A 21,710-nucleotide genomic window follows, 5' to 3' on the forward strand; every position below is an offset into this window, starting at 1 on the left:
AGGCTCCTACATCATTGATGGAAGAGTCATGGACCACCAACACTCCCAGCTGCCTCTGTAATGTACGGCATTGTACTCACAGCCATTAGCAGGTGGAGAGTTTGAAGTGTGGCTAGATTACAGAGATGCCTCCGTTAAAAATGCATAAGCACTTTGTGAGTTTGCTAAGTCATGCCTCACTCAGCTGGCCTTGATTTTTTCATGGAGGAGGCATATTCTGTAGTCTTTCCTCTCTTGCTTCTTACCAATAAGAATTGCGGCACCGAGGGGGCTCCATGGGAGCTGGGAGACCTCAGTCGTACCATCTCCCTGATTGGTTCTTAATGTTACCAAGGTGTAAAATGCTCAAATATTTGGATGTAGACATTTAGAAAACTGATTTTCCCACATTCCCTGGGTTTAATTGAAAATACAAATGTTTTCCTGTCCTGCTTTTAAATAGTTCAAATACAATTTTATACTAGAGGACTCATCTACTTGTTATCTTTTAAGTCCCTGCATTGGAACACTCCTTTCCAGAGATATCCCTGGTCACATGCTATCTGCCAGATGCTCTCTGTCCTTATGGCTACTCTCCATTCCAATGCCAAGGAAACATTACCAGATATTCAATGAATATTTTCCTACTGTGTCCAGCTATATCTGGAGTGTTCTTCCTAATGAAATACTTGAGCCATCAGTAAATATTGATTGTACAGTACATGTGTAGAAGAATCATTATCTTATCAGTCAAGTTTCTAGTTGGAGTGTTTATGCAGATTGGGGTCTGGCTTGCACTATAGCCAAAATATATAAATGAATGGAGTATTTTGTACAACAGACTGAGACATTCTTTACATCTCTGATTTCATTCAATTTTCTTGGAACATCTGTCAAAAGAACCATTAGTTTATTTATTTTTCAGATGACTCTCAGAGATCTCAAATAAACTATCCAAAAACCCAGAGCTGTCAAATTGTGGTGCCTGATACTGGGGCCTAAGATTTTTTTCTGCTATGTTTTCAACTTGAAATATCTGCATGTGCATTTTTAGCACATTTGTTCACTCATAAGACATTTATCAAAGTTCCATTATGTGCCAGACATCAAAATTGTCACAGAAGTCCTCATTTTCAGAAATAGCTTATTAAAAAACAAAGTATTATCAAACGTTAGGTCCAACAATTAATTAATAAATCTCCAAAGGGTAATGAGTGCTTTTCTTTTTAATATTATTAAGTTAGACTTCTCTTTGAATGGAATTATTTTCTCTTCGCATCGGTCCAATCAATTAGAATCCACTTTCTTGCTCAGTGAAAAGACTCTAACCAGTGTTGAAACCTCACAAATTAGAAGTGAATGTGTTTAGTTTGAAGCGCCAGGGTATTTGGGGTACTTTTGTTCTCTATAAAAAGATCCCAGAACACATTACCTTACAGAACTGACCTCTGATAGATCTTTCAAGACTTCTTAATGTTTGTGAGCATGCCTCAGAAGGAGTGCCATGGTGGAGAGCCCCGTGCTTGCAGCTCCCTCTACCTTAATTTCATACCCTTGCTTCAGCTATGGTTTTGGGGGAAAGGTAGTTTGAGTGCTTCTAAGAAGACAGTGAACTTCTGTGTTTAATTTCTAAATTTCATATTGGCTCTATCTGAGCTGCATCAGTCCCACCTTCTTCCAGGATCTTGAAATAACATATAGACTTCATTAGCTATTTTATGAATTATCTTGCCCAAATCCTAAAATATTCAAATATCCTTGTGAAATATTGAGATGCATGGTACTGTGACAAGATGCATTAAAATTAGGTTGTCCAATTTTCTTTTAAGAGTGATAGTGGCCAGAACAATGGAAGGTAACACTCCCATTTTCCTGGAGGCTGGAGAATTCCAGATGACACTTAAATGCATGATCTTCCCAGCAGCTTTGGGAGGCTGTAGTAGTGCCAGGTCCCTGGCTTCCTCTGCAGTGTAAGATTGCACATAAGTACTCTGGGATCCATCAGATATGGGTTTGGGTGATGTTAAAAGGCTTTTAAGAAGACTCAAAGTTCCTTTGGAATCTGTTAACTGGAGGGACTTCTTTGGGAAAGAGAATTCCTGGGCTAGAACATACATTTTTATTGTCTATCAGGTCTTATGGCTAAAGTGTTTTGCCACCTTGTCTTAAGGGTAATAGATAAATATGTTCCAGAAAAATATGTATTCACACCCACAACATTTCTGCATTTCCTTTCCCTATCTTTCTTTTTTTTCTCAATATTAAATTTAATTTCTAAACATTCTTCAATGGTCCAAGTTAGATGAACTCTGATCTGATGTGGTTACTTTTATTTAGTCCAGTTTATTGGAACCAACCTGCTTTGAGTCCTATTAGCACAAGAATGACCTTGTTTTCAGGCAGCTGAGGCTGATTCTGCTGACTGGAGGGGACAAATACTCCTCTCAATTTCCCCTGTCAGACCAAAAGCCTTTATCCTTGCAGATATTTTCAGGCACTGGCTGGTTCATGTTGAGTAGTTTCTCTGTTGCACAAAAGATATTTATTTGCAATAACTGAGAATAGCTTTAGCATCGCTGCTATTATGATTGCTTTTGGCTAATTGGATTGTTGATTTAATTTAATGGATATATAAGTATAATGATCACTCAGCCCTGTGGTAGAAAGTGACTTGAATGAGTGGGGAAGAGATAGGTATTCTGGGGTTGTGATTTACAGAAAAATAGTTTTACTTCCTCTGGAAAAAATATGACAAGTTGCCATGTGTAAAAATCATGTATACCTGTAAAATATAGACATTTCAGAAGAAGTCAAGGGGTGACTTTTTAAATAGTTTCATTTCTACTTCGACCATATTAGAAATGGCAATGAACTAGTTTTTTTTTCAATAATGATGCCTATTCTTTATGAGAATAGGACACAGTGAAATCAAAAGTAGATGTTTTTAAAAAATAATATAAATATATATATAATATAAAATGTTTCATTGTATTTCTATTATCGTAATATTATAAGCCTCCATATTTTTTATGGCATCAGTGAAGTGGGTGAATTGAAATACCCAGACTCTAATATATAATCAGGGGCCTGGGATGTTCAGAGACTGGAAGACTAGGGGTCATAACTTAACGTTCTTTGTTGTCATGATTGTGGATTTGTCAAAATTTATGGAGTCACCAACTATGTACCTAAAAATATTGCTCTGCTTGCAAATTGCCGACCTTAATTTTAAGAGTCAAGATTAGGCAATAGGTACAGAAAGTCTCTCATGGGCTTAAAGAAGAAAGGGGATGTAATGGATAATATAATTGAAGAAACTAGCTTCAGGTATGGCTCGATCCAGGTTCTCCAAAGTCATTACTAAGATGTTGTGTGCTGTTGAGTTTCTGTGCTATCCCTTGGGTGAATCATTAGAACTACAACAATGAACACTTCACCATGTCTATGTTAGGAAGATGGTGTTTTAGTAGCTGTTGGGAAACATAAAGGAGTTATATGTAATAGTTAAGGTACTTAAAAAGTTTAGCCGTACCTGTTGGGAGGCAAACATTTTCGGGAGGGATGAGCAGGGATTTTAGGGAAATTCACACGTAAATAGATATTTTGAGAATTAAGAATTTTACAGACAGTCAAATTATTTAGGAAGCAGTTATAATACTTGGGACAATCTGTATTCAAATCCCAGCTGTTCTGTGAGCAGACTATTCAAACTATGGCACGTTTGTTAAGCTCTATGGGTCTGAGTGTTTCCAAGTGATAGGTGCTGCTGTGCTCACTGGATGGTGGAAGACCAATGAGATGCAGGGGCTGTCCAGAGCCCTCTTCACTGACCACTGCATTTTCCTTATATAGAGCATCCTCTGAGCCCCTGATTGGTAGGAGACAGAGCTTTAGATGAGGGCTTAATGTTACCCATGTAAAATTGGCAAGTATTTTCTGAGATTACTCTATACCACCCACTCCATTTTGCTTATCTCAACTAAATCACCCCTAAGACTCCAGGTAATAAGAAATTTATTATCTTGGTCTTACTGCTGATAGAACTGAAGTCATAAAACTCTGGGTCTGTCAGGTGCCTGCGTTGATAAACGGGCTACCTGGGCATTTCTACCTGGGCCAGTGGCGGTAGGGTAGGGTACACATGATATCATATTGCACAATCTGTTATTAAGTAATGGATGCCTTAGCTTGTGGCTGTTGGTGTTGTGAATCACCTGTGTTCCCTGAGTACTAGAGTGTTCTGCAGCTTCATCACTCTGAGTTTCTGACATACGTGTTTGTCTTGCAGGTGAGCCTTCCCGGTGGTCCTCCTCTCATTGTGACTGCTGCTGCAAGAATGGCAAGGGAGACAAAGGAGAGAGCGGCACCTCCTGCAATGACCTGTCCACTTCCAGCTGTGACAGCCAGTCAGAGGCCAGCTCTCCGCAGGAGACGGTGATCTGTGGGCCTGTAACGCGCCAGAGCAACATCCAGACTCTGGATCGGCCCATCAAGAAAGGTCCGGTGCAGCTGATCCAACAGTCAGAGATGAGGCGGAAAAGTGACCTGCTCCGGACTCTGACGTCAGGCTCCAGGGAGTCGAACATAAGCAGCAAAAAGAAAGCTGCGAAGGAAAAGCTCTCCATCGAGGAAGAGCTGGAGAAATGTATCCAGGATTTCTTGAAGATAAAAATTCCAGATCGCTTCCCTGAGCGAAAACATCCTTGGCAGTCTGAACTTTTACGGAAGTATCATCTATAGGGGGAGGGCTGTGGGTAGTCGCCACTTTGAAATAAACCTCCCCAAAGGAAGACATATGTTAAAGGAAAAATAACAACTAACGGTCCACATTTGTTAGATCACAATGTCCATTGATGTACTACTGCCTACTTTGCCTAGCTCACCTTAACGTGTAAATCCACAGGGTAGATTTCTTTCTAGATGTGGAACCAGAAACGAGCTCTTAGTTGTCCTTTGTCTTTTATTTACTTGGTCCCATGTGCTGAGAATCTTAAGATACAACAAGAACCAGCTACGTGTGAGTAGCTCACAGGCTTTGGGAATCATTGATCCCAAACCAGGTTTTTTTGTTTTGTTTTGTTTTGTTTTGTTTACTCTCATTTTTCTGCCTCCTCCCCTTGACCAAGAATGGACAGTTGAAGGAGATATAACCCGGTGGCTTATGTTAAGAAATTATCCTTTTCCCTTTCCTTTTGTTTGTTTATGGGGTTGAGGGGAGAATGGCAAATTTGTATGATTTTTCACTAAAATCTCTATGTGCCAGGTTCTATTGACTTTGTATGCATGAGCGTTTCTGACACAAGCACAGTATATGTCTGTATATATGCACAAAGAATGCACACGACCTAGGGCCTGGACAGCAGAGGGCTAACATCTTACTATCAGCTGCCCCTACAAGAGCACTTCAGACAACCAAGCCTCTGCCTATTTATTAAAACCCTCCTGGGCAGATTTCCCAGCCTCCCTTGGCAGGCAGCACTTTCTAAAGCTGAATAGGCCCCCATCATCAACAAATTCTCTTTCTTATTTTGAAATAAATACCCACAGGCTCCTTTGATTTATTATGTTCTTTCCCTACATTAGGAGCTGGTGAGATGAGCTAGTCTAACCCTGTTTGTGTTTAACAGACAAGCAAACAGTCATATCCACAAACAGAGTGTTGAAAGATCTCGCACTCAGCCTTCTCCGTTCTAATTAGAACAATCACCATTCTCTAGCTGACTCAGAGTTTTAAACTTGCCCACATTTTATTAACAAGGCCTTTGATATAATCCAGGCAAATTCTCTGCCTCCCTATGGGTTGTGAAGCTACGAACAACACCCAATGATTGAAAATGCATCCAGCCTTCCGTTCCCTTGTTTTAGAGGATTTGTGCCCCAACATATGTCTAAATTTCTCATACAAACTTTACACTACACCTGTTTACTGTTGCTTGCTTGTAGCCAGGTTTGGATAACTTTGGAATCCTGGGGTTTGGCTGTGGCCCTACTACGGTTTAGTTGTATAATTTCTACAGTGTCTGTAATGACCCAAGTGGGTGGCTGGAACATAAAAGTTACTAATTTGATTTTTTAAACTTTTAAAAAATATTCCTGACCTGTGTAGATACCATCCAAAAGAAACTGTTAACACTGTCTATCCATGTGATTCTGTCTTCTACTAATCTTCCAGTAGTTCTTTTGTTTACTGTGCTAAAAGAATGTCCAAAGACAACTTTTAATTTTCAGCATTCCTCATACATCCAAGTGGTAACTGAAAAGATGATTTATCACTAGTGTGTGCCAAGAACTCCTATTTTTTTGTTGTGTGTGTGTCTGTGTGTGTGTGTGTTTGCATGCATGTGCACACACCTGTGCACATGTGTCATTGTTTGAATGTGTGTATGGTTAACAAAAGTAATAAAGGCAATCAAACAATGTCTTTATAGAAGAAAAATCTAATGACCAGTTTTTTCTTTCTGAAAACTTTCATTGGGGCACATTTATTATTTAAGAATCTTCTCCTTGATTTATTGGTGCCCATTAGTATATGATTGTCTTTCTGAATTTTTTATAATTCCTGATTACACAGGTGGGTAATAGGATAAGGCAATATTTTCTTGTCCTGATACTTCAAGTAAAGTTTAAAATTCTATTTAAGTGAAAAAGAAAGTTTCCTTGAGGTGCTGAGTGACCAGGAAAATTATCCTTTGTGAAAGTGTTCTTTTGCGTATTAATAGTTTAGCAGATAGTTGATAGATAGCTTTGTGTGTAAATCCTATTAATGCATCTTTCTCCTCTCAATGGTTCTTGATGGTACATCAAAATTACTATCATACTTATTACGGAAGATATTGTGAAGCATCATGGATCTTAATGGGTCAAGAAGAAGCTGGATGTGAATTGTTGGCCAGCTGATCATTGACTGAATCACTTAAAGGGCTGCTAGAGAAGATGAGATTCGAATAAATTGGCCAAAATCCCCAGGTTTTAAAATTTTAACCCTAATCCTAATGGCATCGAGACACTCAAGAAGTGGTCTGCCATTGACCCACAGCTTCTACTAGAGTCTTCAAATAGGAAATCAGTGCTGCTCCCAAAAGAATTGTAGCATTCATTGTCCTGCAGGCTTTGTTGTTATGCCTTTTTCTTTTCCTTCACAGGTACTCTTTGTACCCGTGATGAGCAAGCTTAGCACTAGAAATCTGTTGAAGAAACAACATTATCACTTTCATTTTGGCTACTTGTAAAGTGGCATCTGCCCCATGGTAAAAAGTTTAAACAGAAAGAGAAAAGACATGGTATTCATTGATGGGAGTATTGGCATGTTCAGGAATACAGCCTGGGTCAGTAGAAGGCTTTGAGAAGGCACCAGGGATATTAAGGGTCAGGTCCCTTTTGGAGTAGAGTCATCCAGCGTGCTCCCTGTAGTCATCACCACACTGGAAATGATCTTTGGCTAAGTGAGCCATGGAAACAAAACACTCTGCTATCCCTGGCTTCAGAGCCTTAACCTCAGCTATGGGCAGCACAGTATTACATCAAGTTCAGTTCTTATTGTGGGTTTTGACAGGGGCTGTACATTGTTGATATCAAGAAATGAATAGTGCTAGGTAGTACTATTCTATCCAGTACTATGTTATCTATGCTAAAAGGAAAATAAAACTGTTAAAAAGAAGTATCCTACTGAAACCCGACACATTAAAGAGCCTTAGTTTGGGCTGCCTTCTGAGAATCCTGTAAGGTTAAATCCACAGAAGCTAGGGTGGTCACTCCTTAAATGGATATGAATCTCCTGAAGTCAGAGGAACATTCCTAACATGGACATATTTATAAAGTCCTCCAACCCACTATTGAGTTGTATTATATGGCAAACAGCAGTGGGAAGAGGAAAATAATACTTATTTCATTTACACAATTATTCTCTTCCACTGCTCAGAAAGAAACAAGGCACTGATGGATAGTAGTGAGGGATACAGTGAGATGGCTTCCAAAGTGTGCTGTCCTATCAGTCTTCCAGGGAGATGCATGAGTGATGAGTTTTTAAAATGGAGGAAGAGTGGAATGACACACATGGTTCCATAGTGGAATGTTTATTTCAGCTAACTCATGGTAGAGAAACACTTGATTAACAGAGGGCCCACGTGGAGCCACCCATGTATTCATTGGTCTTGTCTGATTCAGAAGCATCATTTTCCACACATGGCAGATGCCTGCCCATTCTTCATTCTCTTAGCCTTCCCTGAATATGCTTCTGGGTTACGTTTCTTTCCGTAGACTTTCCATGGCTCTGAGTGTGCTTTTTACATTGCTGAGAAGAACATGTTCCAAGGGATGTGGGGGAGAAATGGGGGTAGACTGCTAGAGCAGTTTTAAAAATTACTCTACTACAGTTCCTACAATGGAATACAAAATTTGATTCTCATAACATTACTTTGCTATCACTTCAATCTCCCCATTTGTTGTCTAGAGTAGACTAACCCAGAAAAGACAGGTTTTTGGCATTCTCAACCACTGGATACATTGTCCTGAATTTTGAGTAATGTTGGTCTTATGTTTGATCTTTGCTAGAATTAATAAGACATTTTCTGTGAACTTATAGGATAAATTCTTTGTGAGCTCTACTTGGCATAATAATTTTCTAAGGAAAAATGACAGGAATTATTTTCCTCCTGATGACTTTTTGGCAGATAAATGTTTTTGCCAATTTGCATGCAGAGTTATAGCTCCTAGTATGGGCCATTTCTCTCTTTAATGTCTTGGTATTGTTAGCATCTTATAATCTTGATGGCCCACTGTTCCAATTTATTTATTTATTTTATCTTATAGTCTCAAAATGATTCACTAGAGAAAGAATCAGAATAAGCAGTATGTATCTGGAACAACAATGGAGTTAGATGTCATTGATAAGGAACTGTACAATGACGGATAGCTGCAAAGAAATTAGAGGAAATAAAACATGCTCAAATGAGTTTGACTTATTATTGCCCCCATCATTCTGGTTCCATATAAAATGGTTCCAGTTCCCTATGCCTTTTAGTATCCACAGCCTTGCGATTCAGCCACAATGTTTGTTTTGAAACTTTTATTCTTCTCATTTTGCTATGGGCATTGGAAAGGGGAATTTTTTTCCCTCCAATGACCACTGCTGAAAAAGTTAGGAAAGCTCTAGACATCAGACACACACTAAATTAATTTGTGGCTCTTTCTGAAAAGGAGATTCCCTTACACTGAGTTCAAAAAATCAGATTCATAAAACTTGAAGGAGGGCCAAGGAATCTGCATTTTGATGTAGTACCTTTAATCATTTGCTGGTCTAAGGACCCTACTTGGAGAAGTTGCTATTGGGACACTAAGGGGAAGTCAGCATGTGGTCAGAGGCCATACCATTCACTGTCTTAGAAAGGTTCACAGAATCACATTCTGGTACTAAGGTACAATACATTTTCAAACTCCCTTCATCATTTCACCTGCCTTCCAACCAAAGTTGTCTTCCCAAAAGTGGGTGTTTGTGCCCTCTTTTGGAGTTTAAAAGCCAACATCACATCATTATAGCCTTATCTCTTATCCCTTGGGCCCCCATTCCTCAATCAGAAAGCCTTTCTCATATTAGCTTTACCCCAGGTGGAGAGGGGACATATCTGAGTGTGGTCTATTCTAATGATACCCAACAGGGAATGAAAGTAATGGTTTTTCTCAGGGCCAGATGTTCATTTCATTGCTCAGTCTGGGTCAGAGGAGTGAGAACCCAATCCACAGTTTAATGAATCTGTTGCCCCAAAGATGGTTCCATTGGTGATGTACAGATACCAGCCAAGCCAATGTGGAATAGTGAGTAAATTCAGCTGTGGATAATGGAGATTCTGAACCATAGCATTAATCATAAGTGTAAAACAAAAACACATGTTAAGAATAAGCATAAGAGAAAGGACAGAGAAAATTTAAAATGGTGATAGCCCAATTGTAAGGACATAAAGTGATGTGCTATAATGTTTCCCAGTCTGTCTCCTGAAGAGATGACCATGCCATAATCTCTGTCTGTCTACGTCTTTGTCTCTCTCTTCACACACACACACACACACACACACACACACACACACACACACACACACACACACACACCAAGGCTGGAAGGTTATATGATTCCCCCAGTTGACCTAGCATATAACAGAAGAATTATTGGCTAGATAAAAAAAATGGCCACATGGTATAAGAAGTAGAAAAACTTGTCATAAGCATTGATGGATTTTGAAATAAATACAAAAGGAAGCAAGGAAAAACTAATGAAATTGATGGACTCGATCAGCTACCTAAGATTATTTTAACATAAACACACACACACACACACACACACACACACACACACACACACACACACACACAGAGTTCCATTTATTTCTGTCTGTTGCTTTCCTTGCTCTGCTCTGCAAGAGGAGGATGCTTTTATTGCCCCAATGTCCTAACCTTTTTTGTTGTTGTTGTTATTGTTCCTTTTGTTTGGGAACAAATTGCATTGTTAATTGGGTAATGAATTTTAAGTCCTAGAATGTCAACCGTGGTTTATTTAGGGAAACTATTATTAAAAAGATAAAGAACAAAATGTTCCCCAACCCAGCATTATCATGTGGCTTGTCCTGGAGGAGGGTAGGGGTAATTTTCTCGTTAATCAGCCTTGTAAAAGCACTTAGAAGTCAACTAGGGATTTAGTGAGTTTGACTTCTGTGATCTTCCCTGTCTTGTGAGGTTATTCTTAGAATGAATCTTTAGCTATTTACCTGAATTTGCCCAATAAAAAAACAACAAAACATCAGATTCTCTCTTTTTGCTGATATTGGTTCCACCCATCACCAGGGCAAGCAGAACCAGAACTGATGTATTGCAAAGTGATGGTGAATTGTTTTCCAATGGCATCTGTATGTACATGGTCTGGGGATATGCACATGTGCACTATTTTTATGTTCTTGCTAAGCCATGTAGGCCAGTGGTTATTTATCCATGTGAGCACACAGAGAAAGTCTCTGCTTAAAAAATTAATAGATTTTTTTTATTCTGAACAATAAATTGTCATTGACAACATTGACTAATTGATAATGGCCCCATGATATGGTATCAAAAATGTTACACGTCTATACGAAGGTAGATCTTCTCCCTGTCATTGTGTGTAGAGTCAAAAATATCACATTACATAGAAAACAAAGAAACAAACAGATAGGAAAGAAAAGAATGTAGTGTCAGGATTGAACCAAGGAACCAAGGGTGTGCTAGGTAAGAGCTCTGGCCCTACAACTGAAATCTGAAAGAATTTTGAAGCAAACTAAGCTAGAATTCATGTTGGTCATTAACAGATTTTCTCCAGAAGTCAGTGGTTTACCCTTTTATGTAGACAAACTATTTTAGAAATTCATTAGACTTGCATAGGCTGTATGCATTTAAGGTAGCTCTTATCAACCGGGGATGGCTTTGTGGCCCAGCAGTCTTTGGCAACATCTGCAGACACCTTTGACTGTCATAACTGAGGCGTGCTGCTGGAATCCAATGAGTAGAGATGAGAGATGCTGCCAAAACTCTTCCAGAGGACAGGAAAGACCCCCCACAGCAAAGAATTGTCTATTCCAAAATGTTAATACTGCCTAAGTTGAAAAGCTGAACTAAGGCATCATTTTTTTCCTCTTTATTTTGTTTCCTGTTCACAACATAATATTTCTATTGATTATTTGGGAAATCTATTACAATGGTCTCTGTTAACAGTTGCTTCCCATTTCTCCTAAGTCCAACCTCTCACCCTTTAACTCTACCCACACCAAAGCGAAAATTAGAAAGAAGGAAAGAAAGAGAAAAGTACAAGTTCAATTTGTGTTGCCCATATACTCACTCACTGGAGCATGCGAAAGTCTCAGTAGCCAGCCCTTTAATGATAACTGAGTTCTTCCCCTACCACTGCTAGAAGCCATAGCTTCCTTTCTGCACCATGTCTAGAAACAAAACAAAGCAAAACAAAAACTTTCTGGTCAAGGCACAATCTATAGCAGAACAACAATCACCAACTCAAGGGCTTTGTATGATGTCCGATGCAAACATCACTTTATATAGATATGAGAGCTGAGGTTTAGAAGAAGGAGTCTGCCATGGTTTTCGTGGGTTGTTCTTTGATAGGGAAGTAGCAGTCGGTGGTGCCTGACATCTTGGTTAACCCTTCTGCCTCCCATACTCGAGTATACTTTGTTGATGTTGACTGTCATGCTAATAGCTAAGAGTGCTCATTCTGAAACATGTTGAAGCCTCTGTATTGCACCACCCTGTTGGAATGCTTTCTGAGCTGATCAACAGAAGACAAGGTTTCATGACCTAAGGAAGGGGGACAAGGTCTCAGAGTGGGCTAAAGATTTCATCATTTTAACATCTCATGCACCCTATTTCTTTGAGTTGAATGGCCACTCATTGAAGATGGCACTTACACATTGAAAGGTATGTTTCATTGTTTCAGAGACTTGTTCAGGGCTACCTTTCATACTCACTCTAGAAGCCTCTGCATAAGCCTTGGGTATTGAGCCTCATCTAGTATGTACCTGTTGACTCTCTGAGGAAACTTTTATAATAATTTAAAATTTTAAATAATTTGGCCTTAAATAATTTGGTATATGTTTTAAATTAATCAGACCAACATTAAAGTGATAGGATAAAGACAGGACCATCATAGCCCCATTTTGCAAAGTGAAACTAAAGAATGGAGAGTTTAAAATCAATCAATCAGTCAATCAATCAATCAATCAATCATTTAATGGTTTGCATATACATTCATCAAATATTGGCAGGATGGATGTCATGAAAATATCACTGTAACAAACAACATTAACTGCTAGGAAATAGAATACTGGGTAAAGAACTTGAATTCTTTTGACCCAAACATATTTTTCTGTATGTTTTCTATATTTATCATACATATTATTTGATCAACATATTAGAATTATCAAATATCATGTTTTAAATAATGTATATTAAGGATCTTTTATGTCAGAAACTCTACTCAGTATTTTACATATCTTATCTCGTTAAATCATTTAATAATCTAATGATGCATCCCTGCCACTCTACTCACCTTGCAGATAAGCTCCAGGAAGCTCAGAAAGGAAAGGCAGCACGCATGACCATAAACACAGTGGCAGAAACAAGTTTCCCCCTGGGCTTATTGTATCCCAAAGGTTGTGGACTTAACCCTCTCAGTATCTAATTGTTTCTCTTTTGCATTCTGAACTTTCACCTGTTCTCTTTTTCATTTACTGTAAGGGAAGGGTAGCTAGAATGATCTTAGCCCAGCACCGTTTCTAAAAGGAACGAGTTATTTTAAACTACAACTACAACCAGACATGAATATCCAGAGAAGATAAAGAAAAGGCAAATGTGGAAGGTAGTTCTCAGTTCTCTTTGTCACAGGCTTTTCTTTGCACTTTGAATTCTATGGGGGACACTCATAGTATACAACTAAGGAAACCCTGTCTAGGCCTCAGGGATACTCACCCCAGGCTGGCTTCAGCATTAAGAGAGAGCTGCTCCTAAGACTGCTTGCCCTTCTGTGTACTGGCACCACAGCAAGTTTCCAAAGGCTATGCACATGTGTTCATACAGATGTGTCTATGTATCCTTTTGCTTTTTTAAGTTTGACTTTTAGGCAAATATTTGTTTTTTTTTAAATTCAAGTCAGATAAAAAGTACAAATACATTGGCTTCCCGTAATATCTCATGATTACTCTTCTATGATGAGGAGAGACAGAGATAAAGCAAAGAAATGATAATGAAATACAAGAGTGTGTGTGTATGGGTATGTGTATGTGTGTGTGTGTGTACGTGTGTAAGGAGCATGTGTGTGTATGTGTTTTGTGTTGGTGTATAAATTACATGTATATATGTATATATGTATGTACATCTATCTAGATGTATATATAGATTGCTATATATCTATACATATTTATACACATAAACACATAACTTGAAACTTTAAAATTTTCAGTTTAGGAAATTAATTATCACATTTTATATTAGTTTCCTAGATAGTTTATTGTAGTTCTGGTTTCCAGAATTCTCTTCTACTATGAATGTATATATTTATTAATGATACAGAGAATATAATACAAATACCTATAAAAAACAAAGAAATAAACAAAAATGTATTTAGAAAAATGCCATACCATTGGTTGGAATTTCAACCTATGCGTTTCAAAATTGTCCACTTCAGAAACAAAACAAAAGAAAAAGAAACAAGAAACCACCAAATAAAAGTAGGGCTTTTTAAGAATAAAAAAAAGAAAATGAACTGATGGCACAATCTTATAGTCCTATGCTATTACATCACCTGTTGATTAAATTGCCGTCTCCTAGTTCATGGGGTCTGTGCAGCCTGCATGATTCAGAGTGGAGCTAGTTATCTGTTTAAATTATTTTGAAGTTATAACAATCAGTTTCAAATATGCTTTTTATAAATAGCTGCCAAAAATATCTAGGGCACAGTGAAGTGATAACCAAACAGGCTCTAGCCTTCTGCCAATAACTCTCTCAGCCTGTTTACACAAGCACCAAATTGTTGCTCAGTGAGGAAAGAGAGAGCAGAGTCAAAGAAAAGAAAGCAGGACTTGTTTTGATATTCTATAGACAGAAGAGCCAACTGTCTAAATTTGCGGCAAAATGTAGGCTATCTTCACAGTCAGAGTCAAGTGCTTTGGTGATTGCAGGAGAATCTTGTTAGAGGAGGTTGAAGCCAATCTACGAATGCTTCCCCGGTGCTTCTTGGGTTCAGTATGTAAGCACATTAACTCTGACCCTTCAAAGCCAGTCTACTCCCCAAACCAAGGCTCAGTTGATAGAGCATGACTTCTTCTCTTGGGAACCTATCCAAAGTGCTCACTGAGCCAGATACCCAGGCACACTAGTGAGCAACTGAATTCCAGAAGTCCTCTGCAGGTGTGGTGTTGAAGGCTTGAGGAAAGAAAATGTCTTTTCTTTATGCTTTAAAATCAAACGTTCTAACAAGGTTCAAGAATTCCCAACATTTTGGAGTGGAAGGGGAACTTTATATCATGGGCTCTTTCACTTTTCTTTTTTCTTTCTTTCTTTTTTTTTTCAATTTGTCCTTGCAATTTTTTCCACTTATTAACTCTTATTTTTTTTAAGGGAACTGAATCAGGAGAATTTTCCTAACATCTTCTATTTAAGTTAGAGAATAACGTGGCAATGGCGTTTTGGAATGCATGCGGGGTGGGGAAGTACAGGAATCAGCCCTGCTCATAAGGAACTAGCCTATGCAATTATTGAAATGGCATCCTATTTAAAACACTCAGAGACAATGACTTACAAGGCCTTCCTTTCAGAAGTCTCCCTCAAATTGGCTAATGGGATAAGCTTCCAGTGGGACACACTTTAGGCTGGTACTAGTGTTCAGCTAAGTCCATAAAAGAACGACTCTTTGTGATCGTGAGAGAAAGTTTAAAAGAAATTAAGTTCTCATTCCCCACATTTTACATAAGCAGCAGAGCACTAGGTAGAGCCAATAAACAACAACAACATCAACAAACACCTTTCAAATTAAATGTACTGTTTACACAATATTCACGTTCCCCCTTGACCCTTCTTAACTCTGGGGCTGTGTTGAGTAGGCAACCTGGATTTCTACAGATACATTCAGCACGGATTATCACGTTTCTTTTTGCATCTATCTCTGATGCTTTGAAAGTGATGTCACCACGCATGGAGGCGGCTAAACATTGCTGGAACTAACACCGAGTGGTCACTGACAGGGGCCTTGCTCATGTTCCTTTTTGTGCTGGCCTCATTGAGCCATTTGATGATGGGCCAGTTTGTTGCACATTGATATATACTAAGTGACACTCATTGAAATAACCTCTTCTCTTTCCCAATGCAGTTTGCTTGTACATAAGTGTAATGTCAACTTGTTTACAGGTTCTTTTGTGTATAATTGTGATAGCGGATTTAGCTCAAGCCCTAATGGGATCTGTTTACTGAATGGTGTTAAAACGAATGTGCTTATTACAGTATAAACATCATTAATTATGGACTCACATGAATGCATGTCTACATCTCATCAATTTCCAGCAGCTCAGAGATTCAACAGGAGTCTGCAGTCTGTGAATAGCAAACATACATAAACTGCTTTGACTGATAACTTAGTAACTGTTTTATCTTGCTTTGTAACATTGTAGATCTTAGCCTGCTGTATTTCTTTCTTATATATTTAATTTTTGAGAGAAACATAGTAAAAAAGGAAACTACTGAGGTCCCAGGAAAATTGCACAGCATTTTGGCAATCGTTGGTCTATTCAAAATGCTAATTACTACCATCCATCCTCACTGCCAATGGAAACAAACTATTTTCTTTGGAATCACTGAAGGATACAGAAAGAAATAATTTTTTATTGACTACTTTCATATTTTGTTTCATTCTTATAGTAGGGTAGATGATACAGGTGCAGTAACCGTATTGTAAAACTGTGTGGCAAAAACTACAAAAGTAATTCTGTGGATATATTTTAAAAGGCAGAACAGAAACTATATTTCAGATTCTTGTGTGAATATAATTACAAAAATAGGTAACTATTTTTATGTGTTTCCATAATGACTCCATTTCATATACATTGTAATTTAGCACCAATCATAATAAATCATTTGGTAACATTTAGTTGTTATATATATATTTTTCAGTACATATAAGAAATTAATGATTCAACATTATTTCATGCAAAGTCAGCATTTTACATGAAAGATAATTACTGTTTCAGTTAGTTTATTTCTAGTTTGGTGTGGCAGTTTGCCACAGAGTGGTACAAGGAGGAAAGTATTTGATAAGTTGGTTATTTAATATAGAAATTTAATATATTTAATATTAAATTGCTATCAGGTCAATAAGTGGAAGCCCTACCTCTGCCTCTTGTTGTATGGATGGTTTTACAATAATTTATTATTTATGAAAGAAACTTCATCAGGCACCGGTTTCTCAGTAAATGTAAAGCAATAGATTGGAAGATTCTTGTGAGAATTAAATTAGATAATCCAAGGAGATATGTCAGAGTGTTTGACACATCAAACAGATACAACAATAATTCCTAGAGTCTCACTCAAATCACCCCTGAAATGATAATTTTAATGTGGGATTTGGCTTCAGAAGTCTAAGTGTCTGGATATATTTATTGATCTCCTGTTAGTAATTTATCAAATTTCCTGTAAATATCCACTAGATTTTTTTAACCCCCCCTCCACTATGATTTTTAATCTAAAGGGAAAATTATAGAGAAAAGGTATTTCCTCAGATAGAAAATTTGAAAATAACTTGGCCACTTGCTATGGTGCAATGTTTCCAACATTGTTTGCACTTGCTATGGTGCACCCTTTCCCTGCAACACACACTCAAAATTAGAAAGAACTGGATGGTGCAGTTTGAGAAATAGATCTTTCATGCATCCTAATTTGTAACTTCAAACTCTTCTTCATAATATTGAATGTGAACTCTATGGATTGTGCAGTAAAGAATTTTTTTTTAAACTTGTTGACCCAGAGTCTCCTACACTTTGCAGTTTTGAGACCCTCACTTGGAAATTGCGGATTCATCCCTGGTCAAATACAAGGAGAGAAAATCTGAGACTCCAAGAAGGGGAGGCTCTGCTTCAGGTGTGAGCAACCTGGGTTTGGAGCTCCATCTGTGGACTCAGGCTAGGGCTTCTTTTACACAGCTCTCATGTAAATGACTGGTGACAGTTAGTGTCTTATTCTGACTCCACAGCACCTGTTCCCATATGGACTGTGTGCATGGTCACAAGAAGCCCTGAAATCCAAGCATCAGAAGGAAAGGATTCCAAGGCATAGGCATCCTTAGATACAGTCATCCATATGGTGTGGGCTGTAGGCTCTGGTTTGTTTCTATAGACTGATTTTTTGGCCACCTCAACTAAGACAGAAATTGTCCACCATACTGAACCCAGCAGACCAGGGGAATAAAAGCTTACACAGACAAAAGCAGAAAGAATGTTTGAGAGAGATTGCTCTTATGCAGTAGTAGGTGGAATTCTCTAGGGCTTCTCCTGAAAAATGTACCTCGTACTGGTAACATAGAAAGTGAATGATATCCAAAGCATCAGAGATTGGTTAAAGTAACTATATTTCATTAGACTCAGCCACAGGGAAAGCTCTCACTCCTACCTCCTGCCCTATGATGATAGATGAGAAAGAATAGCATCAAGAGGAAAAGTTGGATTCAAACTTTCTGACTACAGTATCAAAGCATGAACAGCTGCAAGGATTTTTACTGCTCTTGATCTCAGAATTGAGTTTTCTCACAACCCCAGGCTTCAAGGATCCTGAGCTGGGGTGGTAAGAACACTTCACCACTCTCTCATTTTGCCTGGAAGGTGGGGGTGGGTCGGGTGCATGCATCAGGGAAAAGACTTCTCACTAGTCCTTTTCAGAGAGTGTTGGGTGGAGTGTCTCCTCCTACATGTCAGCGCTGCAGCTATAAGGCAGTGTCTGATACAGCCCCTTCCCAGAAACTCATCCCTCTGCCAAATTGATTCCAACAGGACATGATCAGAAGGATCATAACTATGGAACAAGGGCAGAGGAAATAGCCCAAATCACCACCTTCACAGAGAATATGTCTCCTCCCCTCTAATTTTAGTCCAAAGGCAGTGTTTCTCTCAATGTCTATATGACACTCAGAGCTCCCATCAACCCCAGCTCCAATGGCAGCTGCCACTGAAAGAGGTCATGGCAGGTGTTTATCCCAACAGGGGGCTGGCAAAAGTTCCTCTCCAGGCAAGACAGCTTCAGCCTTTAATAAGGCATCCTCATCTTGTGAGTCCACAAAATTATAGTATGTCAGCAAAGGCCAAGCAGGGTGTGATGTTGAATTGCTTAGAATACCAGAGCTTAGACTATCTCTGGAGCCATTGTGGGTCCTTAGCAACCATGTCAGGTGAGCCCACAAAGCAAAGTCCAGCGTTACACTCAGCCTTCTCCTTGATTTTCTTCTTCCTCTGGCCCGCTGAGATGTGTCTTATCTTTAGCTGGTATGAAACGCTGCTACTCTGTGACCAGGTCTGAGCTCACATGTGCTAGAGGCTCTTACTTGCTACATATCCATGACGAATAATATGAAACAATTAAATCTGCTATCTCGGAGACCTAAAATCACACGGCTGAATATGCTTTATGACATAAATAAAGCTTTTTATTAAAAAGATATTTTCTTTCTTACCCTCCCTATACCTTCATTCATTCTTCCTTCCACTCTTTATTTTCCTTTACTTTCTTTCCTAATCTAAATGGTTTTAGAAAGTATGGAGCTATGTAGCAGGGGCGGCTGGGATTACAGGTATGTACCACAATGCCAGGCTAAATGATATTCTTCTCTTCATTCTCCTGGAGTCTCCACTTCAATCTATGGATTTCTGCTTCTCGAATTTCAGTCCATCTGATGTTCCAGCATGTGGAGAGAGAGAGAGACAGAGAGAGAGAGAGAGAGAGAGACAGAGAGAGAGAGAGAGAGAGAGACAGAGAGAGAGACAGAGAGAGAGACAGAGAGACAGAGAGACAGAGAGAGAGAGAGAGAGAGACAGAGAGAGAGACAGAGAGAGAGACAGAGAGAGAGACAGAGAGAGGCAGAGAGAGACAGAGAGAGGCAGAGAGAGACAGAGAGAGGCAGAGAGAGACAGAGATGGAGAGAAACAGAGGTACACACAGAGAACAGTATTTTGCCACCGCTGGACACAGGTCCTTTTAGTTTCCACATATGCTGTGCAGTGAGCATTTGGAGGGGTTATTTCTGCCGATGGTTTTTGGACATTTGCTATCTTTAGTCTCTACAAGTCTTCCCCTAAGATGTGTCTGATCTCCTGTTTAGATGCAGAGCAGAAAGGAATCTGTGATGATTCCTACAGATTCACCATTTCAGGCTGTCTTTATCTGGGATTCTTTGGAGTGAAAGGAAAGACAGAGAGCAAGTGGGCCCAGCAATGATGCAACTCACACCTTTTTGGAACGAGTCACTCCAGAACTGCTGGAAATGGAGGAGCTACCCTGATTCGTCATGTCCTAAAGTTCAGTTTTTTCTCTGCTAGTGTATGTGCAGCGTGGACAACTGATATTCCAAACTACTCTGAGATTTTCCTGGGTCATCTGGTCCATCTTGTGTTATGTGAAGCCACACCGAGTTTCTGTCTTATCTTTAATGTGAACAGAAGCTAAAGCATTGGCAAGAATTGGGAGATAGCAAGCTTAGCTAGACATTAGAAGGAACTGAGCTGGCTCTGAGGTTGTTGCTGTATCTGTTTGTCTGTAGGAAGATTGACCCGTGGTAGATACAAATTATAAAAATAACTTTAGGAAGTTTTAAAATAAGGTAAATGTCCTATTCTCTTGAAACCCGGCATTAACAAATATGAGGCAGTATGAGGGGGAAAGGAGACAGATTAATAATAACCAGTTATGCATTCAGGAGATATGGTTTTGTTTTGCTTTGGGTTTTGTCTATAGAGCAAATAAATAGTGTGGAAATTACTTGGGTCTATCTTTTAAAAGATGTGGCTACCTGTGGGATCCTTTGCAGAGTCCAGGCTTATGCTCACAGTGGAACAAATTCCACAACATCTTTTTGCACCTTAACTTTTTTTTAAATAGGAATGATTCTTCAACTAATGTTTTTGAAAGCTGAAGCAAAAGTTTGAATCTTGAAAGTGGTCACATCCTATGTCTTGTCACATAGCCTATCATGGGTCTGGCTAGCTCTTATGTACCCTGAAATTATCGTCTACAGTGTTTGGGGGGAAATAGTGGAAAATATAGCAGATGAAGAGTCAGAAAGAGGAAATATAAACTGTATTTTGATGTACTTTTTCATTAATAAATAAATGTTAACTAAGATATAATATGTAAGAAGTGTTTTGTTTCAAAGGAGTAAATTATTTGTTATTCATGATGTATGGATAATATAGACACTGTTATCTTAACCCCAAGTTATGCAAATGAACAAACCAAAGGAGACCCCCAAATCCACAAGATTTTTGTCAGCAGAATCCTGAGAGTGTTTGGCCAGCATAATGGCCTAGTGGGAGGAGCAACGTCAACACATGAAAGTTCTGAGAACACAGAATTAAAAACCATAGAGCAGATGGCGAAATGGCAAAAAGGCAAACACCTGTATTCTCTTAGCTTGTGACTTTAGGGCTTCCCCTGGACCCACCTTCAGTGACACAATGTCATGAACTTGCTTTCCTCAGGGCCCTTGCCTCCCTTGAATCCTGCTGCAGTTTCTCCTGTAGTTGGTACCACTGTGAACATCACATAGACACCTCCCTCCCCACCGAGAGATAGAGAAGAGGCAAGAGGGGCTGAGGTGAAGCAGCTTCCCAGTTTGGCTTCTCATTGCAAACCTTGTGGATTAGTTCCATAGAATATAGTCTCTCGGCCATTATTAGGTCCTTTCCTGACCCCAGCTGCAAGGAAAATCTCTTTAGCATCTAGAAAAGTCACTAAAAGTTTCATTCTGGAAACACCAATAAGAATCCACACTTCATGCTTCCCTTTTGTGTGATGTTCCTAATATCAAAATCTAAGCTATGGTGCTAGAAACGGGGAGAGCGACTACCATCCCAGAAGAACATATGGGTGGCGAGTGCAGACACATCGTGGGGCCTGCAGAAGGACCAGCGATATTTTACTCTCTATGTTGGACAGTCAAGAAACAGAATTTACTATAG

The 21,710-nt window shown here is 39.0% G+C and overlaps 1 protein-coding gene across 4 annotated transcripts in view; it reads left to right on the plus strand.

Annotated features, from left to right (window-relative positions):
- Kctd16 (potassium channel tetramerisation domain containing 16) overlaps window positions 1-20,874 on the plus strand; it is a 290,954-nt gene extending 270,080 nt beyond the window's left edge. For all 4 annotated transcript variants that reach the window (NM_001371041.1, NM_001371039.1, NM_001371040.1 and 1 more), the window contains exon 3: window positions 4,268-20,874. In NM_001371041.1, the coding sequence (NP_001357970.1) occupies window positions 4,268-4,719 (452 nt within the window). In that variant the 3' untranslated portion in view covers window positions 4,720-20,874. The remainder of the gene's footprint in view (window positions 1-4,267) is intronic.
- Window positions 20,875-21,710: the final 836 nt, after the last annotated feature.

The sequence above is a fragment of the Mus musculus genome, chromosome 18 (assembly GCF_000001635.26).
Source record: "Mus musculus strain C57BL/6J chromosome 18, GRCm38.p6 C57BL/6J".
NCBI classification, from domain to species: Eukaryota; Metazoa; Chordata; class Mammalia; order Rodentia; family Muridae; genus Mus; species Mus musculus.